Source organism: Schistocerca piceifrons, chromosome 5 (assembly GCF_021461385.2).
Source record: "Schistocerca piceifrons isolate TAMUIC-IGC-003096 chromosome 5, iqSchPice1.1, whole genome shotgun sequence".
Lineage (NCBI taxonomy): Eukaryota > Metazoa > Arthropoda > Insecta > Orthoptera > Acrididae > Schistocerca > Schistocerca piceifrons.
In genome coordinates this window covers 483,193,295-483,205,563 of record NC_060142.1, presented here as the reverse complement: position 1 = coordinate 483,205,563, position 12,269 = coordinate 483,193,295, and the positions used below count along the sequence as shown (strand labels likewise).

General features: G+C 44.6%; 1 protein-coding gene across 1 annotated transcript in view; it reads left to right on the top strand.

Annotated features, from left to right (window-relative positions):
- Positions 1–12,053, top strand: part of LOC124799094 — a 704,063-nt gene extending 692,010 nt beyond the window's left edge. The window contains exon 6 of the mRNA XM_047262633.1: positions 11,830–12,053. Coding sequence (XP_047118589.1) covers positions 11,830–12,053 — 224 coding nt within the window. The remainder of the gene's footprint in view (positions 1–11,829) is intronic.
- The last annotated feature ends 216 nt before the right edge of the window (positions 12,054–12,269 follow it).

Here is a 12,269-nt window from a genome sequence, read left to right as displayed (position 1 = left end):
CGAGGAAGAAAAAATTCAAAACTGTGCGATCGGCAGGGAAAGTTATGGCAACAGTTTTCTGGGATACAGAGGGTGTGATTCTGGTTGCTTTTTTGGAGCAGGGATGCACAATAAATTCTGTTCAATAGGTCACAACCCTCAACAAACTTAAAGCACATCTTCAGCGAGTTCGCCCAACAAAATCAATGGCAGATGTTCTTCTTTTGCATGACAATGCAAGACCACACACCAGTCGTCACACCTCTGACGAGATTGTCAAAATTGGATGGGAAGTTTTGCCTCATCCCCCATACAGCCCTGACCTGGCACCATCAGACTTCCATCTGTTCGGGCAACTAAAAGAAGCTCATCGTGGGATTCATTTTGAAGATGAGAAGGCCGTCAAAACATCCGTGCGTCAATGGCTTAGGAAGCAGAGCTGTGATTTTTACCGTGCTGGGATACATGCCCTTGTTCAAAGATGGACCAAAACTGTAGAGATGGGCGGAGATTACATTGAAAAATGACAAAATGATCCTCAATGTTGTGGTTTTCAACCTATGTAATTGCATTTAAATTTTCTGACAATTAAACGTAGAAAAAAAAATAGGAGGCATTACTTTTTGACTGACCCTCGTATAACATTCAAGTATACAGCCCTTCTGTGGATTCAGTCTGAAAAGGTGTTGCTGGGTTCTGAAATTCGTTTATTTTTATATGCCTTTATATTGTTAGAGGGACTTTAAAATTGATTTTGTACCTCATCTGGTAAATCATTGTTTTTTCTTTCTTTCCGGGTAACAATGAGAGTTAAACAATTCCTTGAACATCACCCACAAACAGGCCAAATTGTTCTCGATCATCATAGGGCATATGGGATATTCATAGCAGTGATTATAATTGAATATCACGGTCGGGTAGTAATGAATTATACATATACGAACAAAGGGGATGTGTTCCTAGTACCTTTAACGTCAGTATCTGAGGTAAGCGGCTAGCTGCCCAGTACCGTGTTACGAGGCGAGGTAGCCACCGCGCGAAATCGTAGCTTGGCAGAGCGCTCCGGGGATCTGGTCGTACGAGCGTCAGGTTCGGTGCAGTCTCCTTTCTTGTAATACATAATTTTGCCCTCACATGTGGGCAAAACATTTTCGGTAAGTTATTAATAATAGTGCCTGTTGTAGAGACGAGTACTAGTTCTGAAGGAACTTCCGGATGTCACACTACCAGAGCAAAATCAAACACTGAAATGTCAACATGCAGTTAAACGGAAGTCAATACGAAAGTCAGAATATAATTCCTAGTTTATGACGCGAAATGGTGAATTGTGATAAGCTGAGAGTTTTAACACAGATCTCCGCCGATGACTGAAAGATTTGAGAACACGGATTCAAGAGTGATTCTGGAATACAACTGCGACCTCCTTCGGCCACATTCGTCTAAGATTATTGCTCTGTGTAACAAATACTGCTTGAGTAGTTACTGCAAAAAATTTGTATGAGTGTATCTGACAAATTGTCAGATTGTCCCAAGGCCGCCACCATTTTACCCACAAGAGGACCATCAGAGTTATTAATCACGAAAGTTTATAACTTAGGTATTTTCTAGAGGGACTTGTCGTGAGAGGCTTATCATGCTCCATCTCTAACGAAATCAATGCGACGGTCCTTAGTTTGTGAGAAAATCGAAGTTTTGTGCCCACCTTCTGTAGCCGTAACGTTAGCCAAGTCTCGACCAAGCTAGCGTAGCGCAGTGGCTGAGATTCACGGCCAACATGCTGAAAGTACGGATTCTAGTCCTCTCCGTGAACTGTGTCTTGCACTACTTCGTTTTTGGAGAACATGTGGCCACTTCATGTACTGCCTTTTGGTTTCCGGCATATAGCTATGACACCACGTCTCATCAGCAGTGACGGTGGCGTTCAGAAATTTGTATCCGTCATCTTAGTGTTGGTCTGCAAGTTCCCGGTAAATTCGCCTTGAGTGTCATTTTTTTTAGCCTTGTGTAAGCTTTTGCACGACCCTTGTCAAACTCATTTTCCGATAACCAAGATTGCGTAACATCTTGCGTAAGGCGTTGCAACCGACATTTCAGGGGTGCCCACAATTTCTTGATCGTAATCCCCCGGTCGTCACTGATGAATTGGTCGAGAAGCTGTTCATAATGAGGAATGGCAGCTGAACATGGTCGGCAGGGGCGCGTCTTGTCGTGCACGTCCTTTTCGTCACTCCTGAAATGCCGTACCCTCCCCATCACACAATCCACGTGCACTGTGTGGTCTTTAGACATCTAGAGCAAGCGTCGATAGATTTCAATTGGCTCAATTTTTTTGAGATATGGGGAATACAGTGACAAAGACTTCCTTTGTACGCAAGTCAATGTCATTGTGGAACGCTAACCTACCGCTGCTATCTGCAGCACAACGACTGCACTAACAGGACATTAGCAGGACGATTTAATAATTAGTAACACACGAACATAATCTGGCGTTCGACACTCAAAACAATAATTAATAACACACGAACATAATCTGGCGTCCGACACTCAAAACAAAACATGGGAAGCTGCAGTTTCGGAACGACCCTTATGTCTTTTAATCTCTTATTAAAGCGTTGTTGTTGTGATATTCAGTCCGAAGACGAGTTTGATGCAGCTCTCAATGCTGCTCTATCCTGTGCAAACCTCATCATCTCCGAATAACTACTGACAACTACATTCTTCTGAATCGCTTTACTGTATTCATCTCTTGCTCTCCGCCTGCGATTCCCAAATTTCCTCCAATATCTTGATGCCCCAGAATATGTCTCGCCAACAGATCCCTTCTTATATTCAAGCTGCACCACAAATTTCTTTTCTCTGCAAGATTGTTCAGTACCTCCTCATTAGTTACGTTATCTAGCCATATAGTCTTAAGAATTCTTCTGTAGCACCACATTTCAACAGATATATTAATTATAGCCTTCCCCCTAAAATGTTACCACATTATCCTCCGTATTGGCCTCATTTGTTCTGAAACTGCGATCTTTGGAGATGGAGAGTGAGGGGGGGGGGGGAGGAGGGGGGGCGCTGTTGGATGTTGACTCTCGTCGGAAAAGGTTGCAAAGTTCTGCACATTGTATCTAAGTTGTGTCTTTATTCTAGGTATTTGTAGCAGAACAGTGAAAGGTGATACGTCGGCTTTTGATCATGTACTGTTGGTTGAAATGTATTTCTACTGTGCGTGAAATGGATGTTCATCCTCAGACACACTATTAAGCGTCGCTGTTGAAATTTCAAAAGGGGTGCCAATTATTTTATTTCTGATACGCCGGTGGTTAAAACAACAAAACCACATTCGCCATAAAATTGTGTGCCACGAATCTGCAAGCAAAATAATCCACACCTTTAATCAACACAATTTTAATACACAAATGACAATAGAGAACACTTTTCCACTGTATGACCGCTCTGCAGTGCTCACAAACTCGCGGCACAAAATACACACCAGTATTTACTGGCTACCGACAGGTTGAAATTCAAATGGCTCCGAGCACTATGGGACTTAACTTGTGAGGTAATCAGTCCCCTAGAACTTAGAACTACTTAAACCTAACCAACCTAAGGACATCACACACATCCATGCCCGAGACAGGATTCGAACCTGCGACCGTAGCGATGGCACGGTTACAGACTGTAGCGCCTAGAACCGCTCGGCCACCTCGGCCGGCCGCTACCGACAGGACTTAAATTCTAGCCACCTAGCTTAACAAAACAAAATTTCACTGGCCGCCGGAAAGAACTTGAACTCTCTTTACAGCCAGCACGGCTCACTGCCGTTAGGCATCATTCGTGCCAGCACGAAGTGATTTGGGCTGTTCATAGCTTTTTGTGTCTTACAAATGTTGTTGTCAGATTATTTTCAAAAGTACTTGCTAATGACGACGTTGGTGAGAGATCCTTTAAACTGACGCAAATTCCTATTGTCGTCTTATTCAGAAAATAATAAGTAAAGACGTTACATATTTTGGTACTCATGAACAGTAGCCAATTAGAGTACAGGGTCGCTCAGTCGGTTCCACGTTAGCTACACGAAGGAGATGAACTCTGGTGCCATCTACAAAACGACACGTGGTCGCATATACCGATCATTACTTCCTAGTGACATCTGGTGCCCGCTACTTATGATGCTCTGATTGAGAATAAAGTAATCATTGCTGGAAGTGCCAGAAATGTTACACGCTGTTATAAGAGGCTCGATAAAAAACTGACCTGGAAACGGAAGGTAGGGCGCTGGCTCCGGACTGGTGGTCTGGAATGTGCCTGACCTAGTTGCTGGCAGCCGGGCACGCAGAGCTGACCTGTATCACAAGGGGGCCGGCTGTGCGTGTCACAGCCATCCGTCACGCGGCCGCAGCCCACGCAGCTGTTCCCCATTACACACACACACACACACACACACACACACACACACTGCGCAATGCTCCACTGCCCGACGCTACGCGTGTTAACTCCGCTGTGTTACATCAGCGGGGGCGGTTGACGACGTCACATCTCTGCTAACACTTGTCGCTCTGTCGTCATCGACGACATGCACTTCAGCCACGCGAGCTGGCGCAGTGAAGTAGAGTAGCGAGGTCATTTCCAGTTCAAGCATTCAGATTTGTGGGTTTTACGAAGTTATCCCAAATCACAGCAGGTAAATAACCAGCCAGTGGCGTAGTTAGGGAATTCCAAATGAGGCGCGCGCGCTGGACGCTGTCACTGGGGGAGGAATGGTGTCAGTTCTGCGATTGGAGAAAAAAGTTAGGAAGGGTAAAGGAAAATGGAAGGAGGAGACGAAGGAGAAGAAGAAGTTAATGGGTTAGAAGAAACTAAAATGGGAAGGGGGCGGAGATATATAGAGGAAGTCATGAGGAGATTATTATTTCCGACGAGCGACAATTTCGTCACACCTGCTACGGAGGCGCTTGTGACTTTGTTTTTCCTTATCATGCTTGAGCTCATTCCCGCTGTTTCAAGGTACCCAACGCAAAGACAGTAGAAACAGTCTTGATCGCCGGCCGCGGTGTCCATGCGGTTCTAGGCGCTCAGTCCGGAACCGCGCGACTGCTAAGGTCGCAGGTTCGAATCCTGCCTCGGGCATGGATGTGTGTGATGCCCTTAGGTTAGTTAGGTTTAAGTAGTTCTACGTTCTACATTCTACGAGACTGATGACCACAGATGTTAAGTTCCATAGTGCTCAGAGTGATTTGAACCATTTTTTGAACAGTCTTGATCAATTTGTGCCCATAGCTGACATTATTGTTAATGACTAATGAAAACCACTTCATCTGTATTTTTACTCATTTATTACGTTATGATCGATTTCATTCCTTTGAGAATCTTGGACTGTCGGGTCCTGAAATCAAGCCGGTCGCTGTGCCCGAGCAGTTCTAGGCGCTTCAGTCCGGAAACGCGTTGCTGCTACGGTCGCAGGTTCGAATACTGCCTCGGGTATGGATGTGTGTCATGTCCTTAGGTTAGTTAGGTTTAAGTAGTTCTAAGTTCTAGGGGACTGATGACCTCAGATGTTAAGTGCCATAGTGCTTAGAGCCGTTTGAACCTGAAATCAAGACATAGATAGTCTGCTTGTCGTATGTAATGTTAAAGACAACATCCAAAATCACTGGTCGTGAAGAACCAGTCGATCTCTTTCCAAGTGGTCGACAGATTCCTTCCGATCGGTGATCTTGATGTTGCCTTTAACATAACATACGACAACCAGACTATCTATGTACTGACTTCAGCACAATTTGGCAACCTGAAGATGTTCAAAGAAACGAAACCGGTCGAAACGCAAGAAATGTAGAAAAATGCAGATGAAGTGGTTTTCATTAATCATTGATAGTATAAACTGCATACACAGAGGTGACGAAAGTCATGTGATAGCGATATGCACATATACGGATGCCGATAGTTTCGCTTATAGAAGGTATAAGAGGCCAATGAATTGTCGGGGAGGTTATTTATACTCAGGTGATTCCTGTGAAAATTCCAATGTAATCATGGCCACTCGGCGGAATTTAAGAGGGTTTGAACGCAGTGCGGTAGTTAGAGCTACAAGTATGGGACATCGTTTCGGGAATCGTTAGGGAATTCAATACTCCTAGAACCACAGTGTCAATAGTGTGCCGACAACACCAAATGTCTGGCAATACCTCTTACCACTGACAAAGCAGTGGCTGACGGCCTTTACTAAACGAACGAGAGCAGCGGCAAACGGGTAGCTGTCAGTCCTAAGAGACGAGCAAATAACAGCAGAAATCGATGTGAGGCGTAAGAGTAGCTTATCAGTCAGGATAGTGAGACGAAACTTGGCATTAATGGGCTGTGGTAGCGCACGACCGACGCGAGTGTCTTTGCTAACAGCACGACATAGCCTGCAATCCATCTCCTTGGCTCATGGCCATGTCTGTTGGATCCTAGACGACTAAAAACCATGTCCAGTCAGTTGAGTCCCGATTTCAGTTGGTTAGAGTGTGGCGCACACCTCACGAACCCATGGGCGCTAATTGTCAACAAGGCACTGTGCAGGCCGGTGGTGGCTCCGCAATGGTGTGGGCTGCGTTTATATGTAACGAACTGAGTCCTTTGGCCTAACTGATTCAATCATTGCCTAGGAGACCATGTGCAGCCATTCATCGACTTCACGTCCCAAACAGCGATGAAATTTTTATGGATGACAATGCCCCACATCACGGGGCCACAATTGGTCGCAATTGCTTTGAGGAACATTATGCACAATTGGAGCATATGATTTGGCCATCAGGATCGCGCGAAATGAGCATGAGCAAAAGATCATGCACCGGCAACACTTTCGCAATTATGGACGGTCATAGCGGCAGCATGGCTCAGTATTTCTGCGGGAGACTTCCAATGACTTGTGATTCTTGAAGTTTTCCCGGCGTACTGAATGTTCGATGAGATTTCGGGATTGCAGCCGGATCACGTTGACTTCTTGCCACAAGAAGTCAACGTGATCCGGCTGCAATCCCGAAATCTCATCGAACTTTCAACGACTTCAACCCTTGTGATAGATTCGGGGGAATTCTGGGTCTAGGTCTGTATTATGTCTGTCCTGGGTTTGGGAGAGGCTGTGTGTGTGGGAGAAGGTAATAAATCGTCCTGGACCGTACTGTCTTTCCTATACCACTGGTGACAGCCCTGTCATATCTTTTGTTACTCGCTGGGGGGAGGGGGGGGGGAGGGAAAGGGTGTATTGTACCGTTCTTTTGTTCTGGATAATGGGGTTAAGAAACCACAACATATTCTTTTGTCTGCCAGTAGGGGAACAGTGCAGTCGATGGGTTGGGGGAAGAAGTGATTTGAAATCTGGAAACAGTGCAGCTAGAGCCCACTATCCCCCTCCTCACATATTCTGAAAAAAGTTTTAGATTATATAGACAAGAGTGTAAAAACGAATCTGCTGTGATCTTTTCTGGGAATATTTAACTACGAGATGTAAAACGTATCTGAACCAAACAGATTTTGATTATTGACGGCGGTATGTCGAATACCTTTGTGGATCAGCAGATAACGATTTACTATCTCATTTTTTTATCTGTAGCATTGTGTCATACTATAACAGTGAACTGAAGTTCCAAGGGGTAAGACATCTACATCTACATCTACATTTATACTCCGCAAGCCACCCAACGGTGTGTGGCGGAGGGCACTTTACGTGCCACTGTCATTACCTCCCTTTCCTGTTCCAGTCGCGTATGGTTCGCGGGAAGAACGACTGTCTGAAAGCCTCCGTGCGCGCTCTAATCTCTCTAATTTTACGTTCGTGATCTCCTCGGTAGGTGTAAGTAGGGGGAAGCAATATATTCGATACCTCATCCAGAAACGCACCCTCTCGAAACCTGGCGAGTAAGCTACACCGCGATGCAGAGCGCCTCTCTTGCAGAGTCTGCCACTTGAGTTTATTAAACATCTCCGTAACGCTATCACGGTTACCAAATAACCCTGTGACGAAACGCGCCGCTCTTCTTTGGATCTTCTCTATCTCCTCCGTCAAACCGATCTGGTACAGATCCCACACTGATGAGCAATACTCAAGTATAGGTCGAACGAGTGTTTTGTAAGCCACCTCCTTTGTTGATGGACTACATTTTCTAAGCACTCTCCCAATGAATCTCAACCTGGTACCCGCCTTACCAACAATTAATTTTATATGATCATTCCACTTCAAATCGTTCCGCACGCATACTCCCAGATATTTTACAGAAGTAACTGCTACCAGTGTTTGTTCCGCTATCATATAATCATACAATAAAGGATCCTTCTTTCTATGTATTCGCAATACATTACATTTGTCTATGTTAAGGGACAGTTGCCACTCCCTGCACCAAGTGCCTGTCCACTGCAGATCTTCCTGCATTTCGCTACAATTTTCTAATGCTGCAACTTCTCTGTATACTACAGCATCATCCGCGAAAAGCCGCATGGAACTTCCGACACTATCTACTAGGTCATTTATATATATTGTGAAAAGCAATGGTCCCATAACACTCCCCTGTGGCACGCCAGAGGTTATTTCAACGTCTGTAGACGTCTCTCCATTGATAACAACATGCTGTGTTCTGTTTGCTAAAAACTCTTCAATCCAGCCACATAGCTGGTCTGATATTACGTAGGCTCTTACTTTGTTTATCAGCGACAGTGGGGAACTGTATCGAACGCCTTCCGGAAGTCAAGAAAAATAGCATCTACCTGGGAGCCTGTATCTAATATTTTCTGGGTCTCATGAACAAATAAAGTGAGTTGGGTCTCTCACGATCGCTGTTTCCGGAATCCATGTTGATTCCTACATAGTAGATTCTGGGTTTCCAAAAACGACATGATACTCGAGCAAAAAACATGTTCTAAAATTCTACAACAGATCGACGTCAGAGATATAGGTCTATAGTTTTGCGCATCTGCTCGACGACCCTTCTTGAAGACTGGGACTACCTGTGCTCTTTTCCAATCATTTGGAACCCTCTGTTCCTCTAGAGACTTGCGGTACACGGCTGTTAGGAGGGGGGGAAGGTCTTTCGCGTACTCTGTGTAGAATCGAATTGGTATCCCGTCAGGTCCAGTGGACTTTCCTCTATTGAGTGATTCCAGTTGCTTTTCTATTCCTTGGACACTTATTTCGATGTCAGCCATTTTTTCGTTTGTGCGAGGATTTAGAGAAGGAACTGCAGTGCGGTCTTCCTCTGTGAAACAGCTTTGGAAGAAGGTGTTTAGTATTTCAGGTTTACGCGTGTCATCCTCTGTTTCAATGCCGTCATAATCCCGGAGTGTCTGGATATGCTGTTTCGAGCCACTTACTGATTTAACGTAAGACCAGAACTTCCTAGGATTTTCTGTCAAGTCGGTACATAGAATTTTACTTTCGAATTCACTGAACGCTTCACGCATGGCCCTCCTTACGCTAACTTTGACATCGTTTTTGGAGAACACGAGAGTGCTCCTCCAACAACATCAAGTTCAGTACGACGCAAGACTCCACCCAAGCTTCTGGTTGATGTAACAGTTGCTTAATAGCAAAGAAATTATAAGAGGCATCTATTTTATTTGTTTAATGAGTCGGTAATATTAGGTAGCGCAAACCCAATTGAAGGGTGGGGGAGCAGATATAGGTTTGTCAGGGTGATCGTTCCGATCCTCACAAGATAACCATTGCGTTCGTCATTGTTAATCGGTCGCAAATTCACAATGTTCATGTTGCAGACATATACATGTAATGTACTTTCTTCAGGTACAGGGGTGCGCCATGTCCACATCTCGTGGACAGACTGGGCATTTGTCCCATGCTCGCTGACCTCAGTGCACTGTCAAAATCCCCAGCACTGTTGTGAACAGTGCAATATGGCTCGGAAGAGAGTGTTCTTGTCGGCACCGAATGCCAGCTGACCACTGAGCCAGCGCTTCGCGACCACACATCTGGTGCGTGGTGTCACTAGCCGGCCCAGTCCTGGCCGGGTTGGGGATTTTCTCTGCTCGGGGACTGAGTGTTTGTGTTGTCCTCATCATTTCATCATCATTCATGAAAGTGTCGAGATTGGACTGAGTATAGAAATTTGTACGGGCGCTGATAACCGCGTAGTTGAGCGTCCCACAAACTAACAATATTAATAATAATAATAATAATCATCATCATCGTCATCTTGCCAGGCCAGTAGTGAAACATCCTTATCGTCGGAAAATCTTTTTTTATTGCGACTCAGTTCCTCGACTGCCTGGGAATTATCATCATTGATCGATGTCGATGGCTTTCCTTCCTGAGTAACATCACCCACGCATGTTCCACCTTCGTCAAATCATTGGCACCACTTCATTATGGCTGAATGTGTCATTTTATTTGATCCATGTACCACCAGAATTCCGTGATGAATGTGCGTGCAATTTAGATTTTTTGCCTGCAAGAGGAGTACTGTCCTTCGTAATTCAGCTTTGGAGTAAATTTCCAGATTCCGTGACATTCCACTCCCACACTCTGACACACCTCTTATCTGCACCGCAGTAGAACTCTGTTTCTAGGAAAATCAGAACATGTAATCTCTTCTGGCAACGTGCCACTCTTATTACGAAGTACTCTTGGCGTGGGACAAGATAAGTAACTTCCTTCTTGGACTCCCCTCATACTGAATAGATCCTAGACCTGAAGCGTTAAAAAGCCTGTAGAATATCTTGAAATATCAGAAGGTCGCTAAATTGAATCGTTATAGAAATGCATATTTCCTTGTAACAACCTTTTATCTATGTTTTCACCTGAGAAGGAAATTCATAGACATAACTCTGGTGCAGTCTATTGAAAACCTGAGAGAAACTGAAAGCCGAAAAACATTGCATCTCATCCACAATAAAAACGGTATAAAGTACTTGAATATGTGTTTTAGCACTTGAGAAACTAGAAAAGTTAAGGCAAAACTGGCGTCATCGTTCACTATTGTGTTCGTCTTCTGCACGTATCCTCTATCAGAGGATGAGATTTCCCCCTCTCCTCAAATTTCTGCATCAGCTTCGTCCTACACGTGTTGATGATGATCCGTTTGTGGGGTGGACATCAGCGCCCGTACAAAGTCCCAATTTTTTCACATAGTCAAATTTAGCCACTGTGGCGAATAATGATGATAATGAAATGATGAGGACAACACAATCATCCAGTCCTCTGGCAAGAAAATTCCCAACCCGGCCGGGAATCGAACACGGGAGCGCGTGATCCACTAGACCACGAACTGCGAACTTCGTTCTACATGTCCCGTATACACGAAGATTGTAGTTCGGCTGTCGCCTCAGTTACTCCAAACCTGTGCTGTTCCCACACCACATTATTAAGCTATATTGTGAAAAAAAAGCTAAAGATAAAGAATTATAGGTCAGAACAGATGTGTAGAGCAACTTCGTGATGAAATAGGTTTAACCACAAACTGTGGGTAAAATTCCTCGTTCGATTTTTGGGTTTTCATTTAGTTGAAGTCTGCCCCTGGTAGCTGAGAGGTCAGCGCGACGGAATGTCATGCGTAACGGCCCGGGTTCGATTCCCTGCTGGGTCATCATTTCATCACCATCTACACCCAAGTCGCCGATGTGGCGTCAACTCGAAAGACTTGCATCAGGCGAACGGTCTACCCGACGGGGGGCTCTAGCCACACGGCATTTCCATTTAGTTGAAAAGATGTATATACAACATGAAATTGGTAAGTAAAAGGTATGATTGTCATATAGGCACAAGACAGTTGGTGTGTGCCTTTCCAGAGAGAGATCTACGGCATATATTTGTTGAAAACACTTACAGAAGTATGTTTTTTCCGACTTGTATGTAAAATCATTGACTTGCAGAAAGATTCGCAATGGCCGCTGCCATCACAATACGCAGACATGGCAGCTGTCTGTCCGTGGCGCTCACCGCAGCAATGACGTCTGTGAGCGCCGACACTGTGACGTCAGCAGCAGCAGCAGGAGCAGCAGCAGAAATGCACATATCCAGCACATTCTGGGACCAAGTGTGCAATGAGAGTTATTGTTGCTTACCGAAGGGAATTTTAGATTCGAAGATTATGTAAACAACCTATCAGAGTAATTCAATAAAGATTGTTATTCCTTACGTCTACTTGTTCCCTACAGGATATACCTGGTATAAAAAGTCGATTATAAAACAAAAATTGCGAACAGTCTGGCGTACTCCATTGATTGTATTTTATGTCTGCAGAGCATGTCTGCAGAGTGTTTTTCTAAGCAATTTCTGTGTTACCAGAGAACAATCATTTCTCATTTCTGAA